Source organism: Brassica napus, chromosome A5, assembly GCF_020379485.1.
Source record: "Brassica napus cultivar Da-Ae chromosome A5, Da-Ae, whole genome shotgun sequence".
In the NCBI taxonomy this organism is placed as follows: domain Eukaryota; kingdom Viridiplantae; phylum Streptophyta; class Magnoliopsida; order Brassicales; family Brassicaceae; genus Brassica; species Brassica napus.
The window spans coordinates 2549610-2572888 of NC_063438.1; the positions used below are offsets into that span (position 1 = coordinate 2549610).

Consider the following 23279-nt stretch of genomic DNA (forward strand, 5'->3'; position numbering starts at 1 on the left):
TGATGGTATAGCAGAAAGCTGAACAGAAACCTCTTGAGTGCACCTATACGACAGTAGTCCTCTCAACTCTTCTAGAGAGGTATCTCGTACTGAGCCGTCTACAGAGCCCAAAAGATTTTGAAAGAAAGCCACCACCATTTCGTTGAGTTGAATCTGGTTAAAAACTCTGTTACCTCCTGCATCCAGTAGATAGCTTAGACAGTTTCTCATCTGATGAGCCACCACCGCTTTATAAAAAAACTTGGTGTTCGCATCTCCACAATCCAACCATCTCACTCTAGCTTTCCTACAATAAAAAAGCTCTTGCGCTCCTTCCAGAAATCGCCATTTCTTCCGAGCTACAAATTCCTGACGGAATAGAGCGTCCGAAGGCGATGTCAGCAACTGCAGCTGAACCGCTTTCAAAGCTTCTAGAGCTTCCTTAGCTCTTTGTTGGATGTTCCCAAAACCTTCTTTATTCAACCTCCTACAAATGACCTTCGCCCTCTTTAACCTCTGCCCCAGGGAAAACAATTTTGAACCCACCGGAATAGGCTCCTCCCATGACCTCAACATCTCCGCCAGATACCTAGGATGCGTTGAGATGAATGAGAAATACTTGAAGCTACATTTCCTGACCTGATTGATCGAAGAGAACTCTACTACTGCAGGAGAATGATCAGAGTCTCCCGGCTCTTCAAATACACTTACTGACTCCGGATATGAATCCCTCCACTTCTCATTGCACAGTACTCTATCCAATTTTCTAAGGATTGGATCTTCTGGTCGATTATTTGACCACGAAAAGAAGGTTCCTCTGATATCCAAATCTGACAGGTGACTCTGTTGCAGACACTGTTGAAACTCCTCCATCCCTCTCACCGGGAGATCGTACGGCAGCAGAGAAAAGTGTTCCGCAGCCGTCAAGATTTGATTAAAATCTCCCATTACCACTAGCGGAGACTCAGCCACCAAGTGATTACTAGAAAGCGTAACAAGATCTCTCCACAAATAACTTCTTTCTACCTCTGTATTATGCGCATACACAAAGGCTACTGTGCACTCTACTCCTGTCGCGGGATCAATCACCCCACAGACAATAAACTGATCCGTTTTTAGATAAACCACTACTGATAAAGACGGTCTCCACAGAAGCCAGATTCTACCTCCTGCGGCCTCCGCGTAATTATTCTCGAACCTCCACCCTGGAGCCACTTCCCCTAAAACACTGAGAAAATTTTCCTCCTGTACATGCGTTTCAAGCAAAGCCCCAACAGATGACCCCAAACTCTGTAACCAACTTCTCACTACCCTCTGACGACCCCTACCATTCACACCTCTGATATTCCAACTAAAAAGCTTCATATGTACAAATTGGACTTCAGGAATTATTTTCTAAGCTTCCTACTCGAGGAAGATCCCCGCATAAGAAACTTAGATGATCTTAGATGAGTACCACCACCTCCACAAGCTTTCCGTAGTTCTTGCTGTCTCAAAGCCCGCCGATAGCTCTTAGAGTGCTTAGTAATCCACACTGAGTCCTCCTCTTTAGACTCAAAGTCACCTTCCTGACTGTTCTTCGAACTGTTATTTTTGACCTCTTCTTCAACGTCTTCAATCTCCCCCTCCTCTAAAGAGTTCTCTCCCGCAATTACTGGTTTCTCCACTATAACTGACTCTAATTCCGAATTCAGAACAATCATCGCTGACTTCTTACTCGCTTCCAAAGACCCTATCACCTCCTCCACCACCAGAGTTTCTCTATCCACCACTCTAGCTCCTTCAGTAGGAGAGCTAAGAGCCCTTGCTCTAGCTCTCGCTCTCGACTGAGACCTCCTACGCGACCTTGAACGCGCTCTCAAACTCACTCCAATACACTCCTCCTCTTTCCTTTTTTGATCGTCTCCCTGATACGCTTCTCCCAAAGAAACTTCTTCCCCAGACTTCACCACACTGACGACCTTCTCTTTCTTCTGCACCTGAGCTTTCTTCACCAAGGGTTTATGGCATCGATTCATCAAATGACCATACTTCCCACAGTTTATACACTTCGGCGGGAGATTAGGGTACTCAACATTGATCCTAACCGAATTACCTTGAGTATCTCTAACCTCTACTACCTCAGGAGGAGTTTGTGACAGATCAATTTCCACCTTAACTTTCGTATCACCGAAGTGGTAGGGATCTAGCCGTGACTTCTCAGTGTGGAGCGGTTCTCCAATCCCGCTAGCAACAACACTGATACCATCCAAAGAGTACAACTGAGGAGGAACATTCTTCAACACTGCCCACGTCGGAGCAAAGAGGAGTTCTTGCGCCGCCAGATTCCCGTCAGCAGTCCATGGATACACCGAGAAAGCGCATCTATCAGCTTGCCAATACCCAACCTGCAGCACCCATTCTCTTGTCTGAACCGAAGGGATGTAGATCAGCACACAAGTGTCGGACACCGTACGGACCGTGATACTCCCGAACTTCCCCCAAACTGGGTTAAGGTCCGTGATTATCTTCGATGCCGAGGGTCGGCGACCATGGAAATGAGCCACCACATGATCTTTCCAGAGCTCCGATGTTTGTAGAAGGACAGATTCCGGAGCTTGCACTACCGGAGTACCGTCTTCCAGAAAGGTAGGAGCTTGGATCTTGCGGAGGTTCCGCAGAGAAGACTTCAGCCTAGCCGCATAAGAGGGGACTTTAGCAGCTGGAACCACCCTTGGAACCGAGGGAGACTGAAGCTTTATCTCCAGATCGCGATTTAGGAGGCGACTTTCGCGATCTGAAACCTTGGAAGGAGAAGCCCCTCCTGGGTCGATTGGAGAGCTCGAGGACGGAGATGAGACTGGAATCATCTTGCCCGTGACTGGCGATCTGGAATGACTTCTCATTCGACCTTCAAAGTCTCTCTCTCTTTTTTTTTTGTTTTACTCCAAAAGAAAGGCCCAAAGAAATGTTAAACCTAAGAGAAGATCTCGGAAGAGAGCTGAACAAAGACGGGTTCACGCCTCTGCATATAGCAGCATCAATGGGCCACGTTGAGATCGTTAAAGAGCTTTTGGAGAAGCTAAGTGGCGAGATATGTTTGATCAAAGGTAAGGAGAGAAAGATTCCTCTTCATTACGCTGCTATGAGAGGGAGAGTTTGTGTTCTTGATGAGTTAGTGTCAGCGAATCCTCAATCTCTTGAAGAAGTCACCGCTCGTGGAGAGACAGTGCTTCATCTCGCCGTTAGGTTCTGTCAGTTTGATGGGTTCGTTGCTTTGTTGGAATGTCTTAAAGACTTTGATAAGCTTTGCGTGTTGAATAAGCAAGATCATGGTGGGAACACGGTTTTGCACTTAGCTGTTCAAAAACGACAATTTGAGGTATGATTCATTCATCTTAGTAATGGCTTTTGGGGGTTATAAATAATTTAGTAAGAATAAAAAAAATTTACAAATTTGATAGCCTATATATATTTATAATTTTTTTTATCTTTTTTAAAAAAAAATTGGCGATCGTATATACTAATGTTTCACTAGCATATGCTCATAACCGGTTCTGAACTTGTTTGGTTTGGATCGGTCTAGTTTATTTGAAATGTGTATCCATTGATATGATATTACAGGTGATTGACTTGTTGCTTGGCTCTAGAGGTTCTAGTAACACACTCCCAAGAGATTTCATTGAAGTGAACTCTTTAAACTCAAACGGCTTCACACCTCTTGATGTGTTACTTAACTTTGGAGGTGAACCAGAAGACTCAGAGATTCATCAGCTCCTCCTCCAAGCAGGAGCTGTAAGATCTAGAGATCACAACACAACACAACCAGAAACACCAACAACATCAGAAGAATCTCTGATGACACACAAGCAATGGCTTGATTACTTCAAGCACAAGAAAGACAAAGTCTCACCTAACGAAATCCGCAATGTCTTACTAGTTATCGCGATTCTGATAGCCACAACTACTTATCAAGCCGCGCTAAGTCCACCTGGAGGTATCTGGCAAGAAGATTATTACTGCATTGGTAGATACTGTCAAGAGAGTGAGACAAAAGGAAACAAGACCAAACCGGTTTATTACGCAGGAACAACTATAATGGGATCAAAGAGTTGGATCTCTTATGGCATTTTCATCTTCTTAAACTCGGTTGGTTTTTTCACTTCTATTGAACTAATCTCATTACTCACAAAAGGTCTACCTTTCTACCTTGAGCTACAAGTTTCATTGACTGCTCTTGCCTTGACCTATGGATTTGCAATGGCTGCACTTTCTCCTAACTTCGGACTAGGCTTGTTCTTCATGGTGATCTCTGTGGTATTACCTTTCGCGGTAGCGAAAATCCCGAGTTTAATCCATAAACTTGCCAAGAAAACAAGAATCTACCCTCTCAGACGTACTACTGAAACAACCACCTCCTAAAATTACAATTATCATGTGTGTTTTTCTTGATAGTTTTGTGTTTTTGAGTTGCTATGTGAAGAGATGAGAGTCAAAAGGTTAATAACTTTTCCCTTTTTGTATTTTTTATTTATCAATATCCATTGTTTGTATGAGCTCTCTGAGCCTCATTCAAATTTAACTGTGATTTCATTATTGTTACACTCTGTCTCTGCTCTGCACATGTTCTTTTGTTCCTTTTATAAAACTTGGAACAAGAAATCTTTTTCACCAATCCCAATCATTGTAACTTCTAGCTACTACTATTTCTAAAACAATAACCCATGTTATGATCTGACTTGGGTAAGATCTGAACATCATCAGAAAAAAAACATAAATAAACATAACACTTGAGGTTAACATTTATAATTCTTTAGCCAAGCCAGTCTGTAAAGATGCACCATCACATATGTCAACATCTAAACATATATATTATATATATAGAAAGAAATGGTAATGAACTTACTGGCTTGATTGATTAAGACAAATAAGAGTGTCCCTGCCGACTAATCTCTACACTACAACTTAAAAAAAAAACATTTTTGAAATCAAACAGCGAGTTGTTGTTGTTGTTGCTGATGAGAAGCTTCTTCGTCGTTGAAGGTAAGGACAGATCTTGTTGGGCCAAGAACGAGGGAGAGAGGTTGAAGAAGAGTCATTTCCTTTTTAAGATAAGAGAAGTAAGCGTGGAATGTGTTTGGCGTCACGTTTAAATCAAAACCTAACCCGAATAAGAAATCAAGCTCCAGAAGATTCATCTCCTTCGTGCTTATCCCTCCCACTTTCGCGTAGTACGCATTGTTGTAGTACCTGTTTCAGAAAACCAACTCATTTCTATAAAAGATCGAACCTTTATTCGTATAACAGAGCAGACATCTTGATATTCAGACAAAAACAGAGCAGCCATCTTGAGATTATGAAAAACAAAACAGAGAGAAACAGAGTAGCCATTTTGAGACGCACACAAAAGCAGAGAGAAATAGAGAAGCCATCTTGAGATTCAGACAAAAACAGAGTAGCCATCTTGAAATTCAGACAAAAACAGAGAGAAACAGAGTAGCCATCTTGTAGTTCAGACAAAACAGAGAGAGAAACAGAGTATCCATATTGAAATTCAGAAAAAAAAACAGAGAGAAAAGCAGAGTATCCATATTGAAATTCAGACAAAACAGAGGGAGAAGCAGAGTATCCATATTGAAATTCACGCAAAACAGAGAGAGAAACAGAGCATCCATATTGAAATTCAGACAAAAACAGAGAGAAACAGAGGATCCATCTTGAAATTCAGACAAAAACAGAGAAAAACAGAGCATCCATCTTGAGATTCAGACAAAAACAGAGAGAAACAGGGGATTAGCTGATCATCACTCATTAGCTTGTGATATTGAATTCGGAGCTTGACCCTCGACTCAAAAACTTTCGATTATAATTATAGAAAAAACGAAGAAACTTACCGATCATCAAGAAATTTAGCAGAGACCATGACACTGGTAATGAGGAGACGATGAACGTTAAAGGAATTGATGGGAAGTGAAGGTTGTCTGTGAGTGAAGCGGTCGAGATAAACGTAAGCCACGACGAAGCAAGAAGGACTACAATTCGCGTATTTGAAAATCCTCTCGAGGTAGCTCTGTATCGTAATGGGTGGTCGACTCAGTCCCTCGAACACGGAAACGCTCTGCGACTGAGTCGTGACTCGTCGTATTAGATCGTTGGTCTCGGAAACTCGTTCTAGCAATGAGGATAGGAAGGATATTAGCTTCGGCATTACTCCTGGGTTCTCAAGCTCAGCCATTTTGTTTGTGTGTTGAGAGAGAAAATTACTTTTATTTTCTTCTTTTGTGTGATCTTTGCTCTGTTAATGGCATGTGTATAAGTTGGTCGTTATATTGGGTAGTTAATTCAATTTTAAAATTTTATTTTTTATTTAATAGGTAATTATTTTCTGTTTTTATTCTATTTTATTTTATTTTATCGGTAGGTACTATCTTTTTTATTATCTAATAAAATTTTAGGAATAAGTCCTTTTTGGATTTTTTTTTTTGATCAAAAGAGTCATTTTTGGATTTTTAATTGTGTTATTCACTACTCTTGTTTTACACCGTTGGCGGTGGAACCGAAAAAAATATAAATATTTCAAAATATATAAATAAATAAAGAACTCATTTGAATGGGCTAATGGTTGTTAATGAATTTTAAAACTTGGGATGTGACCAGAGGCAGAGGGAAACATAATTAATGCATTAAACATGAAATATCAAATCCACGAAGATAAAACGTACTATCGCATCTCTAGTGATGTGCACGCAATTATGAAAATATTGGTGTGATTTGGGAGAATTGTAAATTGTAAAATGATAATAATTAAAGCCTTTCTTCAAAAAAAAAATGATAATAATTATGTGACTTATAAGGAAAAAATGTACTATAACTATGTGACTTATAAGGAAAAAATGTACTATAATTATGTGTGATTTATTTTTTGGTTTGTAATGTGGAGATGGTATCCCATCCATACTCATCACGTTACATGACATGTGAGGAAATTTATTTAAATTAGAAAGTCACGACGATAGTGATCTTACGAAGTGCATGTGTTGCTAATAATGCGAAACAATTCCCATCTGGTAACCTTCCTTTATAGCCAAAATAATTAGGATTGCTAAATATATATATTGAATACGTTACAGATCAAATGATCAATCTATGAATAAATTTGCTTTTTTCGTTTTGAACTTTACAGGAGGACATGTCAACTTGTGTGACCATCACCATTTAGAACGTTTCGAGTAATGCCTTTGAATTACTAGCTACATAAAAACTGATCCATTTTGTAGTTCGTTAGTATTCTATTTTCTAAATAACATTATAGTAGAAGGTCCTAGCTACATTCATGAACCAGAAACTGAAGTTGACAAAATTTGAGAACTAGGGTACACGCTAGGGCTTATGCCATTGTTTTATGTGTCTAGTTTTTTTAATGATGCGAATACTGATCATCGTCTACTTGATTAATGCCTTGCGTGTCAGGAAAAATAATTAAACATGACAGTTAGGTTAGATTTTAACTGATTGGGATATGGAGTGATGGAAAAGTAAAGCATGTCTCGTGAGAGAACTAAGAATAAAGATATATGATATCGATACAATTTAAATTGTAATAACATACTAGTATATGTTTTTGGAGCATTGGGCGATCACCACTAACTGCGTAACGTGTCTCTCGCTTCTCGTATCTTTTTTTCGTAATCAATTTCCATGTGACCCTTCCCATCCAATTCAAATACTATATATTTTCTCAAGTTTAATTCATATAACATTATATATAAAGGACAATAATTATATAATTCACATTTAATATGTTGATGTATATAGTATAGGTCTACTCTAGTTGATACATAATGTGTTAGAATTATATGAAGATCGGTGGACTACATTAGTTGGTAGCTAGTACAATTTACCAAATTTCTGAATGCGTTTGTAAATAAGTTTTTTCAGTGAAATAACAACAAAAATCATATGTTATGGGCCTATCATGGGACGTTTATTGAGTATTCTCTACCTTATGAAAAGCCCAATTAAAAGTAAATATTGGAATGTTGAGCCCAGAAATTTTGAAATGAAGATAAACATTAACAAATGTAGACATATCTCTCTTACTCTCTTACTTTTCCAATAATTCTAATTGTAGAGAAAACTATTGTAATGTTGATCTGAGAGGAATTTTTTTTTTTTACAATAATAATGTTGAAAGGAAGATAAACCAAAACAAATCTAGACATCAGATCATAAATCTTTCTTTTTGTCCCTCTAGGTTCTATGCATGATGACATGATGTTGCTATTGGTAGAGGGAATCAATACCCTACGATATATTTGTTGCTAAAGTCCAAAAGAAAATAAAAATCTTTATGTTTTTAGATCTTTACTTAACAAAGTTTATTATTCCATGAAAAACTATGTCATAATGAAATGAGAAGTATTAAAGAATCGTGTAATAAGAGGTGGACCAATAATGTAAAAGTAACGGATGTGTCAGGGCACAAAATAGGTGGCTTACTCAGTTTTTCACACTCCACCTGTGTCAGGCACACATTATAAGCAGCGAGTCACATGTCCTGATTCAGTTTTAATGAGTTCATCGTTCGCCATTAGCTTTTCAAATCTATAAATATGTGAAGTGACCTAGTTTTCTTCCATAAAGCTTATTTTCAAGTAGTTTGCACTGAGTAGAGAGTGATCAATAAAAGAGAATGTATGCATTGGTAGAATTTGACTTGGTTCTCCATTACAATGGTCACACTGCCTTTGCAATATCTTTCAAGAACGAAGGTGATGATGACGATGATGTAGTCTATGATTACGCTCCGGCTGCATGAGTCAAATCATCTATAGTAATGACATCTTCACGATCAGCAAGAGAGAAGCTTTTCTAGCTAGCTAGATTCATACAACCCTAATTAGCAATTTATGTGTATGTAATATATATACCATAAATAGACCATGTGCTAGTTTGTAGCTAGGTTGGCCTGAGTGTTGTTACTATTTATAACATTGTAATAAAGTAACGAACTCTTTTTGTAAATACTCTTCGCCTCATATTTTAAACCCGTCTTACAGTTCCATAATGTTTATATCGTGGATCATAATCTCTCGCTGACGTTTGTGAAAATATTACGATATGTCTTACACTAATCAACTATTTCAGATATGTATAGTTCTTTGACAGTGCTGAACTCGTTTGTTATAAAGCAAAATGAATAACAGAATTGTACACTATTGAGTTCGATTATAGTGGAATCTCGGAACGACATAAACGAAACATAACTTAAATCTGATAGTGTCATGTAGAACCAATTTAAATCGTGTGTGATAATTCTTTCAGTCCAATTTTGGAACCTAAATATACACGAGATCGATTATGTTGGAGCATGCTCATTTTTCTTATAAAGAACAAGACCTTCCACCAATATATCTATTATCTTCATCCGGTATAAGTATTTTGCTTCAAAATCACTTTACTTAATGATCGTATTATCCGTCTCACCTGATCAGCCGCAGACTATCCACTGAGAGTATATATATATATATATATATATATATGTATATTACAAACGGAAATTCAAGAATATATGTAAAGCATCTGATGATATACTCTTGAAAACACATGCAGTTTGACCCCAAAAGTACACATGCAACATAAAATATGCAATATATCACACATCTGTGTGCATATGTCTATGTATATGTAGGGAGAGAGAGAGATAAGGATAGATATTAAAAGGAAGAGAGACAATCATGGTCAGGAGAAGTGGATTCATCAGAGGGAATGTGGCTGTGACGACCTTCGTAAGTAGTAATCACCATTCTACAATCTTCCGACAGCCGCTCCACTCTCTTCTTCACCCTACAGTTGTTGTGTGTGCATCTGTAATAACTCCTGTATATATATTCATTTATTAATAATCATCATTATAAACAATTTAATATTCATTTTACCATACGAAAAAAACATGATAAATTTTTGAATATCACTATCCTTACTTATAGTGTATAAAAACAAAAATAATTGAGAATATGTGTAGGTATATATTTCAAAATAAAAATAGAAAATATTGTTTATATTCTTAATGATGGACAGCCTTCGAGGGACGTACGATAAATACTAAAAATGCAACATACGTACAAAAAGACTCTAAATGTATACCGATGTATAAGCAGTCATGTCTAGTACTTCGAGCTAAGGTTCGGCAACAGTTAAAAGAGAGAATATCATGGATACCGCAGCTTTTACGAAACTATATCGATCACCAACCAATGTGATTATACGAGAATCATAAGCACATGTAATCGGAAGTATTAATTAAGAGAGTTTATATATATAGACACATAAATATGGTTATGTTAATGAACTAATTACCTGGGGTGAAGGCTGTTCTTGACGATTTTCTGACCGTATTTACGCCATTTGTAGCCATCGTCAAGAACGTCTACATCGCTTTTTGTCTGGAAACAGAATCTTGGCTCTCTTAGCTTCCTCCTTATCTTCACTTTGTTCTTCGACTCTCCACTCCCACTACTTGATCTCCACCTGCAAATGTAACCACTCATTATTTGTACCCCATGTTTAATCTTATGTATAAATCTTTGTATTTAGTCTAACGTTCTATTGGATCTCAGATATTTTCAAGGGAACCTACAAAATTAATAATATGGTTGTGTTGGGGACACCATGGAGAGAAAGAGAACTAGAATTAATTTCTTGAAGAATTTATGGCAATAATTAAACTTTGTTAGTTAGCTATTAGTTGGCTGTAAAAGAAGAAGAAATGAGAGGATTCATCTTAGAACTTAAAGAGCTAAATTACCAAGAACTAGAATGGGCATCATTGTTAATTCCACCTCTAAAATTATCTTGATCATCATTAAGCACCTTTGATCCCAAGGGTCCTCCACCCTACAAAACACATATTAAAACCCTCAAAACTAAGATCAATCAATACTTAAACCATGAAAACAACTTAATCACATATTTGCATATATGTATAGAAAGAGAGATCATAGCTATACCTGAAGATTATTAGGAAACCCTAGAGGTGCATGAGTAGTATTAGTGGTTGAAGAAGAGTTGTGGATGGGGAAAGAAGGAGATGAGAGAGAAGATGAAGAGGAGGAAGAAAAGAAGGTTAAGACATTGGTTTCTTCAAATGGAATGAGGAAGTTCATATTCTCTTGGATCGTCACTTGTTGTAGATCGTAATTATTAACTACTACTCTTCTTCCTCCTCCTTCCATTTGATGTAATCACAATCTCCCTTTTGTTGACTATTGTGTATCAGTTTTTGAATAGTGTATCACACTAATTTTGTCTATATTTAATCTTATAAATTACGTTATAAATGTTTCTTAGACGATTTAGCTTCTCTTGCTTACATATAGAGAGGTAGGGTTTCGTGTGTACGTCCCACACGTGTGAAATAACCTGTAAACGTATCATCTAATACCTTTCGTGTCTTTGGCAGTCAACTTCATCATGTGAAGTCTTTATATATAGTTCTATAATCATATCCTGAACAAAACAAGAAATTATTCTGCTATATACCCGAACATATCCCTTATATATTAATTGAGGAACATTTGAAAAGATGTAACCTCAATTTTGTATTAATTAAAAGAGGCCCCAATGCATAGGTGGCACTCAATTAGGTAGTCAATTACATTCAATTGAAAAATAAGTAGGTCCACATTCGATTTTTATATGTTGTTAGATACATAAGTTGGTCAAACTATATGATATAATGATATGATATGATATTTTCTTTCCTTAAATAAAACCTACGGAATTACCATAAATGACTAATATATATATGACAATTAATGAGTTTAATAATAAAGATTTGATAACAACGTATATCTCCTCCATCATTTTTTGTTTAATTTTATATTATTAAAATAAATTAAACAATCAAATTAGCTATAAAAATAAAATTTAGATTTTTTCGTATATGTTATATTTTGAATTTTTAAAAACGACAATAAATGACTAAAACTATTAAAATTATTATGTTAAAAATTAATGATCAATGGTTTAACATTTTTATTATAAGAAGATACACATGATTTTAAAACCATATGAGTAAAAAATATCATTTAATAATAAAATAAATATATATATATATATATATATATATTAAACACTATATACCATAAGATTACATAAATATTTTAATATTAAAACTTTCAATGAATTTTCAAGAACATTTATAAATTATAAACTTATTAAAGATTTCAGATTGAAAATTTTGTTATCGATGATTTAAATATTTTGTTATAAAACGATATGAATGATCATAGAACCGTATGATTATAAATTCTTATTTAATAAATAACTATACAAAATATATTATTCCTAGAAAAATAGGTTGGTCCATCTTAACTTATATTACACTTTTTATTAAACTAACTATCGAATTGATAAATAACGTACCAAAAAATGTTTTGCACTTTCCTTAAATAAAAGCTACGAAATTACCTAATATGATTAACGTATATGTGAAAATTAATTATAATGAATAATAAATATTTGATAACAATTTTTGTATCTTAGTTCTTTTTTTAATTTTATATTATTAAAATATATTTAAAAATCACATTAAATATATAATAAAAACATTTATAATTTTTTTTATATGTTATATTTTGAATTTTTCAAAACGTCTATAAATTATTAGAAATTTGAAGATCCCCACTCTGAAAATTTTGTGATCAATAGATTATTTTTTTTGTCATAATAAGTTACAAATGATCATAAAATTGTATTAATATGAACTTTTATTTAATATTATAAGAAGATACACATTATTTTAAAACCATATGAGTAAAAAATATCATTTAATAATAAAACATATATATTTATATATATATATAGATTATACTATATACCATAAGATTACACAAATATTTTAATATTAAAACTTTCAATGAATTTTCAAAAACATTTATAAATTATAAACTTATTAAAGATTTCACATTGAAAATTTTGTTATCGATGATTTAAATATTCAGTTATAAAATGATATGAATGATCATAGAACTGTATGATTATAAATTCTTATTTAATAAATGACTATATAAAATATACTATTCTTAGAAAAATAGGTTGGTCCATCTTGACTTACATTATATTTTGTATTAAACTAACTATCGAATTGATAAATAATCTACCAAAAGTTTTTTTGCACTTTCCTTAATTAGAAGCTACGGAATTACCTAATATGATTAACGTATATATGAAAATTAATTATTATGAATAATAAATATTTGATAACAATTTTGGTATCTTAGTTCTTTTTTTTTTAATTTTATATTATTGAAAGATATTAAAAAATCACATTAAATATATAATAAAAACATTTATATTTTTTCTTATATGTTATATTTGAATTTTTCAAAACGTCTATATATTATTAGAAATTTGAATATTCCCACTCTGAAAATTTTGTGATCAATAGATTATTTTTTTGTTATAATAAGTTACAAATGATCATAAAATATAACGCATATGAATTTTTATTTAATAAATATTCAAACTAAATAATATATATATATATATATATATAAACACTAATGATTTAAAACAACAAGATTGGCTGATCAATTTAGTCGTCCAGTTGAAATCTTTCAAAAGTATGTGAAAGACTAAAGTCAAAGTAAATATGGATTTAGAATAGTAGTTATATTTTACTAACCAAATACCGAAAAAAACCGAACCGAACCGAAACCAACCCGATATCCGGATTGAACACCCGTAATCCAAATGAAGCCAAACTATTGTTTCATTCTCCAAAATATAATAAAAATAATAACTTAATCCCGCCTCTTATCCTAGTATGTACTAATTCTCAATTTATCTTGGTGAAATAGTAATGTTTTGTGTAATTTTCATCATCTTTCACCGACACATTTTTGTTTGCGCCGGTTGTACAATAAGTTGATAATGAATGGTGTGGAATTTCATTCCTAGCTATCAACTTTTTTTTTGTTCAACCATTCCTATCAACTTAATTAGACAATTAACGATTTTAATTTCATTTATTTAAGCAAGTAACCTACATCATCACTCATCAATTAAACCCAAACATTCCATAATGAGACCAAACAAGGGTTTGGAGTTTGGACTGATTATTTTTTATCAGCTTTCTGAAACAACCCTAGGAATAACAATTTTAAGATAATTATTAAAGTAAAGACTTATCTGAATTAATTAAGAACTTTGAATATTTTCCTTTCACATGACAAGGTAGAGACTAGAGAGAGAACTTTCAAGGAGGTAATTGAGTGTGGTGGAGGTACATCAAAGCTTCCATCCATCTCAAGATGTGTCCTAAAGCTGATGATGGAAACGACTCCCAGAAAAGTTACCCCTTCCCAAATCATATCGAATCCACCTTCATAAGTTTTGTTTGTAAAATATTCCATTTTATTTTTCTTGGTTGAATATAATATCAAGAAACTAATCCAAGCTGATCAGCGTCGCTTCTTTTATATTTGCTTCAGTTATTGAAATTATACCGGGTGATGAAAATGTTTAAACCTGTCAAACCTTGCATATAGTAAAACACAAGTGTTATACTTTTTTATAGTATAATGAATTTGATAACTACACACAACTACACAAAAACACCTCAGGAAAAGAGCATGCCAACTTCCTTTTACAAATAGCATCACAAAGCAACAATGACTAGTGAAAAAGCATATAATATAAACATATTTAATCTTCTTTATGACAATATCATAAGACATGATTAAGGTGGATTAAACAAAGTTTCAAATTTACTTTACTGGTCGAGTCAACTCTGTAATTAACCACCTACTTAATGAAGAACAGTAGCTTAGTTAGCCATTAAAGGAACTATAGTACCATTAGTTAGTTTATTCATTTTATTTCACCGACACCAGCCAACCATTAACATGGCCAAGTTAAGTTTCAATACCTAAAGAATTCATTTTTTTTTTAATTTACTTATAGCATTAGTATGATTTTTGGGGTAAAAACTAGCATGTATGTAAACAAAATCTTGAAGTGTAATTAAACATATTTTTTGTAAGATGTATATGCAAATACAAACATATATCATTTGGAAGAAACAAACGATGCCAATGAAAGGAGAAATTAAGATGAAATAATGACATTAGTTAATTGTAAGGTCATAGGTTGAGAAAAGAGACAAAGAGGGGAATAATAAAAGTTATATATTAGGAGATGAATTCCATGCAACAATGATTACATGTTTCAATCAAATCCCTAAGGAAAATTTTCAAATTTTAATGATGGTGAGAGATTTCTAAGGCATCTTTCTCTCTTGTAGGTGCCCACTTTGTCTCCTCCCCTCATTTTCAGTCTTTCTTTTTTCTCTTCTTTGTTTTTCCTCTTTTCTACTTTCAAATTCAAGTGGACATGGAAAGCAAATCTTTATCCCTTGGGCCTTGGTTATATTGTAACCCAACAATAATTAACCATAGGCTTAATGAACCATAACCCACTTATAATTCAGGCCCAATAGTGGCCTATCAAGCCATATCCCAAGTTAGATAGATCAGAAAAGACATTTTATTATAGCTTTACCAAACATCAGCTAGTGTTACTTACATGTACTAAAGATTAAACATCAGTCTGAAACAAAGGAAAACACACAGAACATAGAGAGAGAGTTTCACTTAGGTTCTTCAGTCCATCTTCTCTTCACTTCAGTATTGGATCTAACTTCTTTAAGATTCCCATCTAAACCATAATCTCTCTCCATCACAAGATTAATCCCTTCATCAGAATACCATCCTATTCCAACGCACAAGACTCCATCTTCCTTCACGTCCACGTAAGCAGTCACGCCACCCGGTAGCCACATCACAGACACATCCTGCATATCTACCATCTCCTCATCTCCAAAGGAAACCGAACTTTCCGGTAAGTTCCTCCTCTTTAAAGCCTCTGTGCATAGGTACACATACGGAGTGGTCTCACCGCTTTGATCTAGGTCTTCTTCTCCGTAGATTGGAGTTGCGCTCACTTCAAACACTTTCCATGATCCTGTTAGCTCAGAGGGCTGCGTGCGTTTCCTCTGTGAGAAGGGTTTTAACTCCAGTGGTGCATCATTGTTACTGAGACATAAATGACTCGTTATAGCCAGAGAACATTAACATAACATAGAGAATGTTAAAATCACATGTCAGTGTAACTACCTTTGGTCTTCATAATTTGAAGGACTAACCCACTGTTCTTCATAAACACCAACTCTCATAATCTGTATATCTGCACCACCATTGGCGAACTCTATGGTGTGTACTACTCTCAGTCTCTTATGACAACCCTTCACCAAACACTAGCCAAAGAGAAAGGAACAATGAGTAAAAGGACCAAACTAAGACTCCGAATGGTAACGTGCTGAATAACTACGGTGCGGTTCTAATAGTAATAAAAAATATATAAATATACGTATATGTGTGGTTCTGATAGTAATAAAAAATGTATAAATATACGTAACTATGTAGAGGTTTTTTGTTACTATAACTGTGGTGCGGTTCAGGTTCAGAGCCAAAATAAGAAACAAAACCTCAAAAGCAGACATCACACACATACCTGTTCAAACTTGAAAGTTGGTGTGAGGTAATAGTTAGACTCACTCATCTCCCCAACAGGGATTGCAACAGGACCTCTAGAATAGGATCCATCCTAAAACACCAACGAGACAAATAAAAAACAAAGTCTAGTACTTGTTGTAAGAAAAGAATAATCAAAACCCAAAACCAAACCTCGAAGTAAACAAGACCAGGCTCATCTCCCATGGAGTCCTCTTCCATGACATCACTCGCTTTCAAGTTAAAAGACTCGAACTTTGGCAACAAGCCAGTCTCATCAACCAAAACGTCGTCGTTCTGGAAAAACTCTCCGTGAGGATTGAAGGTAACCCAATTGATCTTCCTCTCTATCTCAGATGAAGGCGAGGCTTCGATCCGTGAGAGAGTGTAGCAGTCGTGAAGACTCTCGTTCTTCTTCCCGATCTCGAGAGGTTCCATCTCTGCTGTTATGGGAGAGAACACAGCTCCTACTCCTTTCCATATCCCACTTACACTGCTCGCGAACGTTCTCCAAATTGGCTTTATCACAGGCTCCTTTACAAAAAAGAAACGATTTTTATTTTTTAAATAATAAAAATCATTACTTTATAAAACGAAATTGAGACAAAAGAGTGAAACCTGTGTCTGAAGAACAGTTTCTGTCTCAATCAACATGGTTCCCGAAACCAAGACTCTACCTTTCCTTCCTCCGGCACCTAATCTCTTCCCTTTTCTTCTCCCCTTTGGCTTCCTTTTGCGCTTCTCGTTCTCGGCCATCTCGTTATCGACGCTCCATATGTTCTCTTTGTTACCCTTTAGAGTCACTTTCCCTTTGTTTCTGTCGTTTGGTTTGAAGCTCTGTTGCGCGACGATTCTTCTCGGTCGCCGGGAGATTGAGGTGGCGAGAGGAGCGTTGTGGAGTCCGGAGAATAGGTTGGTGGTTTGACGTGGGAGTGGAGATGGAGTGAAGGTTTTGGAGAGATGGAGAAATGGGGTTTGCATCTTCTTAGAGAGACGAGAGAGAGAGAATCATACAGACAGGATGATGAGAGAACTTTGGCTTCTCTCTTTACACAATCGGCGATGAAACAGTTAGATTAATAGTTAAATGGGCCTTTAGTGTAACTTTAGGCCCATTGTATTCAATATTTTAGCCCAAATGAGTCCAAAGTTAATGGACCACTAAGAGTTACAAAGCAGGTTACTTTCTTTATTTCTTTCAGGTTTAATAAAAATATTTTTTTTAAAAGCTTTCATATTAGGTATTTTTGTTTTTTTTAATTACAGAACAACTTGCAAAAATAAATAAAAAAGAAAGTACATAATAAAATGATGTTGATGGCTTTTTGTGTATTACTATTTACTATTAATTTATAGAAGTGTGTAATGGTTGTTTCGAGACAATGAAAAACCTAAACAATGGGTCCGATTGGTAATGGCTGTAGCTTTAAAATTTTTGCCGTAGAAAAAAATCTGTAGATTTTTTGCTGTGGCTTTAGATTTTATTGCTGTAGAATTTTATTGAAAGCACTGAAAAATTGCTTTGGATATTTGGCTCTGCAGAGCACTTGTACAGTTGTAGGTTATTTTAAGAGTTGTGGTTTCAAAAAAATAATTTAAAGCTTGATTGCTCTGAATTTGATGCTGTAGAAATAAATAGGACTCTAGACAGCACCTACAACAACTACCAATCACCCCCGATAAGACGGATTATCTTGTTGTAATTTTACTACTATATAATTTAGTAGTAGCATTTTTGGGGTCAAAGGATGATTGAGCAGGTTTTTGATTAGCTATTATCAAAGATCTGCTTAGCTGTTACTAGTCTATATAGAATTCAATTAATTTACACAATAATCATGTCAAATACGAACGGCTGACCATATCAACCTGAATACAGATAATTTAAACGCGTAAACTGATTTAGATGCATAGAGATTAGAACATGCAATGCACTTGCCACTTCTACAGCACCAACGAATTGGAAGAATAATAATAATTTTAGTTATACTAGATAGTCTTATGATGGTAACTATGATGGTTGCATATCGTAAATAAATGATGGATAAATATTTATATGCTAAACAAAACATACGAAAGAGAGGCGCAAGAAAGACTAAAGAGATGTTGAGCATAAGGGAATGTAAGCAAAGTTTCATCTTCTTAATTATTGGGTTATATCACTAAAGGATCTCTTTAATTAACTAGGTACACAAATCGCATTGGCATTGCCTTGTGCTTCGTCTTCCCCACATCTTTTCTCATATGTTGAGAATTTGGATATAGGTTAAAGTTGTGGTTGACTAAATAGTTAGTCACCCACATAAAGTCCTACGCCATCATGCTTTATATTCAAAAATTATGTTGAAAAGGCCTAAATTTCATATATACATTGAATATGTTATTTATATATAGAGTTTAATATGTATCTAGAGTCTTAGAATTAAAGCTGCAGCTAATTTAATACCAACTATGCCAATCATGCCAAGTTGTATTTCTTAATCATATAGCATTGGCAACCACCATTCGAATAAACATTGCTAACAATCATTTTCTATGTGATTTGATCATTTCTCGTAGCTGTTGTTGATTCAGCTATAACGTGTGTATCATCATTGACAACATAATTTTAAAAGTCAACTAAATTAGTTTACACTATGTATAGTCTACGTACGTGAAAACGGTAGAGAAGAACTGTACATGCATGTGACTCCAAAACCAATAAGATGTTATATATAACGACTGATGGAAATGAATAATAACTTATTACAATAACAGAAATAAGTGAATGTGATAATGATGAGGTTGATAACGATAATCAAATGCCTAGATAATACGAGCTGCTGACGTGACACACAAGTTTACAACCAAAACCAAATAGATCAAAAGCAACGCACTGGCTCATCCCTGGCAATTACATCCACAAACCATAACCCAAAACCATCGACGCTCCGACCAATACGTAACTCATCACTCCCTTAGAGGCGCCACTCGGTGGAGGAGAAGAAGTTGGTGGTGTGGGTGTGGCGGGAGTTCCGGAAGCCGGAGGTGAGTCTGGTGTGGAAGGAGGAGTTCCGGCAGCCGGCGGTGAGTCTGGTGTGGAAGGAGTTCCTGGAGTTGAAGACGGCGGCGTAGGAGCCTCTGGGGTTCCGGAAGAAGCGGCAACGACCGTAACTGCTAGCTTCATGCCACTGATACAGTGACCAGGTGTAGGGCAGATGTAATACTTGGTTCCTACTGTCTTGAGTTCGATTTTGGTGTCTCCGTCGGAGTGATTATCTGTTGCTGCTGAACTGTCGCAGTTATCATATCCGGCTTTGGTAGTCACATCCACCGAGTGTGAAGAACCATACTTGAACTCTGTTTTAAATTAAACCACCAGAATAAAAAGAAATGAAAACCTAATTGAAGAAACTTCTATTATGGGAAAAAACCCCAAAAATACTAAAACAAACTGAAACAAACAAGTATGTATTGAAAAACCAAACTAATAGATTTTGTCCTTACATATTTTATATTCAAGAAACTGAACCAAAGAAACAAAATCATACATGTCATTTTTTTTGTCTTGCTACTAAAGCAAAACAATACCTTATCAAACTAGATGTTAATTCAATTAATTTATTATATCGAAAACATAGCTTGAAGCTATAGATACATATAAACGTTATAACTAATGTGGCTCGGATGATGGTTTACCTAGAATGTCACCAACCCTGAAAGTCTTTCCTTTAACCCAATCTGTGTAGTCCACACCACTGGACCACTCTAGAGCGTCTCCTACTGTGTATGTCACAGCCATAGCGGCTGGGACAATGGCCAGGACTAAGAGAAAAGCGGTTGCAGCCATCTTGGACAAACCATTCATTTCCATTTTTTTCTTAGAAGAAACTAAGATAACTGTACTACAGATATAAATAGAAGATAGAGGTTGTGAAAAGAGGAACGGCGATGATGTTGAATTTATAACAAAGAGATGTGAGAAAGATTATGATAAATTAAGTGAATATAATGTATGAAAAGTCGCCGCCTAGCCAACTCATTCAACAACTTCATCCTCTCTTTTTCATTTTATAATATACATGTCTTTGTTTTCTAAGACATTGTCAGTGTCGTGCGAAGGATTTAGGGGCCCAAGGCAAGTTTTAATTAAAAATAAATTTATATACAACTATAAAGAAAATAATTTTCTAATATGATATATCATATTCGCGAAATACATAAATTTAACACTTATTACGTAAATATGTTATATTATGTCCTATAAAAAATATATATAGATTTAGAAATTGAGTTATTCGATTCTCATTGAAAGTTTTTTTTAGAAATAAGTTTAAACAACTAAACTAGAAATTATTTTAAATTTTGGGGCCCTAGAAAACGTAATATTATTTGGGGGCCTAAGGCGAATGCCTTTTTCAATACACCGTAGGCACGCCTCTGGACATTGTCATGATGCGTACCAACTATTTGTTCTTATACATTCAAAGGAAAGGATAAGTAATCCAATTGCTCTTTGATGTAAATTATCTGATTCCATCATCCTAATGAGAGCTTCCTAATTGTTTTTTTAAATGTTTTCTACCTAAAAGTATGCTGGGAACATGGGGTTTGTTAGTATCCATGTATGTATAATGCAGTTAATGAATATCATAACTATAGTATTTATTAGCTGACGAAAAAGAATTGTATTTATTACTTAATTAACCTGTTACAGAATCTGGAGGTGCCGACAATTTTCTTAAAACAGAAGCAAATATCAGCTAAAGAGAATTCAAGTATAATACTTTAAGCTATGTTTTTCTCTGCAGAATATCATTAAGACACATTTATTTTCTTAAACAGTTATATTCGTGAATTTTACACCCATTGTAACAATATATATGAGGTTACTTTCTATTCTTTTATTTTATATTTAATGTCTAACTGGGATATATATGTTTAAGATATTAATTTTCTCATTAAAAGATTTTATATCTTGTAATTTATGAGTATTTTGCGTTGATTGAGTTTGAACAAGACTTTATCAATAGTTCAATACAACTTCTATTAAAATTTATTTGGTCAATCATACAAATAATATGAAAGCTTTGTGTATAAAGTCTCATTATAAATGGAAGGTTTACTAAAAACTTAGAAGCAATTAGCAATGTGTTGACCATTGACTAAGTTCATTATTCAACAGTTTAAAGTTTGGAAAACATTGTCCAAGCCACTGGGTCATATTCTTTTGCATTTTGGTTTTTAGCTTCTTGGTTCGACCCGATTGGGTCAGAAGTTTTAGAAAAGAAAAAGATGAAAAAGTCGAAAAAATCACATCCTAACTCTTTTAAAAACAAAAGTGAGAATTATATAATAGCAGAGAGATATGCTTAACACGTTCCAAGGCCATTATAGTATAGATGTCAATAATCAAAGAGGGATATGGTCTTCAGTGAAACAAATATTTATAGTATTCGGTTCTTTTTTTCTTGAAAAGATCATTACATATAAACCGAAATAGATTTGAAAGCAACCCATAAAAGCGAAAAAGTCAGCGTTAACCCATACAGGTAATCACTATGTATTACCTATGTGTTCTCTGACCAAAGAAAATATTATGAGATCGAGTAAGGAAGAGCAGATTTTAGAAGATTGATCACAATGTCAAAGATGAGTGACTAAAAATATATGTTGAGTTAGAGAGGTAACTTCCAGAGGTGGTCCAGAGCGTGCCATGTTGGCCTGTTGGGACTTGATGGTTATAATCGTGTCGTCCATTAGCTTCATATTTTTTTGAGTAAAGAAGAAACTACAAAACAACTAAATATATCACAACTATTATTAAATAAACAAAATATTCAATTAAGTATTACTTTTACTGACATGATGAAATTCTATTTTATTTTAAAATTATAGAAGTATAACAACCTAGTGATGAATCCAATTACCAGATAAAACAATGTTTTTTTAAGCTAGCAGATAATCACTTTGGTAGAAATATGGTCTTCTTTTAAGCTATGCACGTTAATGAAGGGGATTAAAAGAAAAAAGTTAAGGTGACTGATCTGGTAATAGTCGTGGCAAATGTAAAACTATTCATAATAAATAACTTTTTGATGACTATAAAAATTAACAATAACCATGGTTGAGTGGTCAATGCGTTCCGTGGATAAGGGATCCGAGTTCGAATCCGTACCGTACCAGATTTCCACAGCGCATGACCACAGAGGTTTTCACATTCTCTCTCCGGAGAATGGTTTATTATTATTTTTAATGAAAATTAACAATTATGAAGCATGTAACAACTTACATGTAACAACTTACATCTGCTTCAAAGAAAAACTTACATCTGCTCCCAATGGTTAAGCTCCACAATTCTAATTCTGTTTTCGGCCTATTATGGGTTTATAAACATGGGCCGATAATGGTAAAACTAGGCTCACGATTCGGCCATGACGGGATTGCTGGGCTCATATGCAACCTACGTCATGAAACTGGGCTTATGAACGGCCTATAAATATAAACATGGGCTTAAGAGCGACCTAACCGACTTTACCATATCAAATGTCTTTTTTTTTCGCTTAATCACCATATCAAATGTTCTGAACAATTTAAATAAAGCAATGATGGCCTCTCTCTAGCGTCTACCAAAGAATGATGTCACTACTTTCTCTCTCCCCCAACGCTACAGGAACTCAACATACGAATGACCTGAGGAAAAAATACAGCTCATAGATCTTGTACAGATACATTTTGACATGCATGTATCCTTTCCAATTCTCAGTG

The 23279-nt window shown here is 34.8% G+C and overlaps 5 protein-coding genes across 5 annotated transcripts; 1 reads left to right on the plus strand and 4 right to left on the minus strand.

Moving 5' to 3' along the window:
* Nucleotides 1–2926: 2926 nt before the first annotated feature.
* On the plus strand, nt 2927–4380 carry LOC106453358 (ankyrin repeat-containing protein BDA1-like). The gene is made up of 2 exons (XM_013895613.3): nt 2927–3340; nt 3583–4380. Exons 1-2 carry the CDS (start codon nt 2927–2929, stop codon nt 4378–4380), a joined length of 1212 nt encoding a protein of 403 aa, XP_013751067.3.
* A 335-nt stretch (nt 4381–4715) lies between these two features.
* On the minus strand, nt 4716–6343 carry LOC106454570 (cyclin-U4-1-like). The gene is made up of 2 exons (XM_013896688.3): nt 5853–6343; nt 4716–5208 (listed from the first exon to the last, which is right to left on the minus strand). Exons 1-2 carry the CDS (start codon nt 6191–6193, stop codon nt 4947–4949), a joined length of 603 nt encoding a protein of 200 aa, XP_013752142.1. The 5' UTR covers nt 6194–6343; the 3' UTR covers nt 4716–4946.
* Nucleotides 6344–9526: 3183 nt separating this feature from the next.
* LOC106454569 (probable WRKY transcription factor 12) lies at nt 9527–11309 on the minus strand. Its single transcript, XM_013896687.3, has 4 exons — nt 10968–11309; nt 10766–10854; nt 10318–10488; nt 9527–9837 (listed from the first exon to the last, which is right to left on the minus strand). Exons 1-4 carry the CDS (start codon nt 11190–11192, stop codon nt 9675–9677), a joined length of 648 nt encoding a protein of 215 aa, XP_013752141.1. The 5' UTR covers nt 11193–11309; the 3' UTR covers nt 9527–9674.
* Nucleotides 11310–15491: 4182 nt separating this feature from the next.
* On the minus strand, nt 15492–17585 carry LOC106450773. The gene is made up of 5 exons (XM_013892529.3): nt 17151–17585; nt 16707–17066; nt 16534–16626; nt 16137–16276; nt 15492–16055 (listed from the first exon to the last, which is right to left on the minus strand). Exons 1-5 carry the CDS (start codon nt 17511–17513, stop codon nt 15611–15613), a joined length of 1401 nt encoding a protein of 466 aa, XP_013747983.1. The 5' UTR covers nt 17514–17585; the 3' UTR covers nt 15492–15610.
* A 1633-nt stretch (nt 17586–19218) lies between these two features.
* LOC106454568 (uclacyanin-2-like) lies at nt 19219–20475 on the minus strand. The gene is made up of 2 exons (XM_013896686.3): nt 20211–20475; nt 19219–19871 (listed from the first exon to the last, which is right to left on the minus strand). The coding sequence occupies exons 1-2, from the start codon at nt 20383–20385 to the stop codon at nt 19426–19428; spliced, it is 621 nt and encodes a 206-aa protein (XP_013752140.1). The 5' UTR covers nt 20386–20475; the 3' UTR covers nt 19219–19425.
* Nucleotides 20476–23279: the final 2804 nt, after the last annotated feature.

Coding starts and splice junctions, on each gene's coding strand:
- LOC106450773 (XM_013892529.3), bottom strand. CDS start 17,513: ATGCAAACCCCATTTCTCCATCTCTCCAAAACCTTCACTCCATCTCCA. Junction 17,067..17,150: donor AAACTGTTCTTCAGACACAG/GTTTCACTCTTT, acceptor TTTTTTGTAAAG/GAGCCTGTGATAAAGCCAAT. Junction 16,627..16,706: donor CTGGTCTTGTTTACTTCGAG/GTTTGGTTTTGG, acceptor TTGGTGTTTTAG/GATGGATCCTATTCTAGAGG.
- LOC106454570 (XM_013896688.3), bottom strand. CDS start 6,193: ATGGCTGAGCTTGAGAACCCAGGAGTAATGCCGAAGCTAATATCCTTC. Junction 5,209..5,852: donor GCTAAATTTCTTGATGATCG/GTAAGTTTCTTC, acceptor TTTCTGAAACAG/GTACTACAACAATGCGTACT.
- LOC106453358 (XM_013895613.3), top strand. CDS start 2,927: ATGTTAAACCTAAGAGAAGATCTCGGAAGAGAGCTGAACAAAGACGGG. Junction 3,341..3,582: donor TTCAAAAACGACAATTTGAG/GTATGATTCATT, acceptor ATGATATTACAG/GTGATTGACTTGTTGCTTGG.
- LOC106454569 (XM_013896687.3), bottom strand. CDS start 11,192: ATGGAAGGAGGAGGAAGAAGAGTAGTAGTTAATAATTACGATCTACAA. Junction 10,489..10,765: donor GATGCCCATTCTAGTTCTTG/GTAATTTAGCTC, acceptor TTACATTTGCAG/GTGGAGATCAAGTAGTGGGA. Junction 9,838..10,317: donor AAGAACAGCCTTCACCCCAG/GTAATTAGTTCA, acceptor ATATATATACAG/GAGTTATTACAGATGCACAC.
- LOC106454568 (XM_013896686.3), bottom strand. CDS start 20,385: ATGGAAATGAATGGTTTGTCCAAGATGGCTGCAACCGCTTTTCTCTTA. Junction 19,872..20,210: donor CAGGGTTGGTGACATTCTAG/GTAAACCATCAT, acceptor AATTTAAAACAG/AGTTCAAGTATGGTTCTTCA.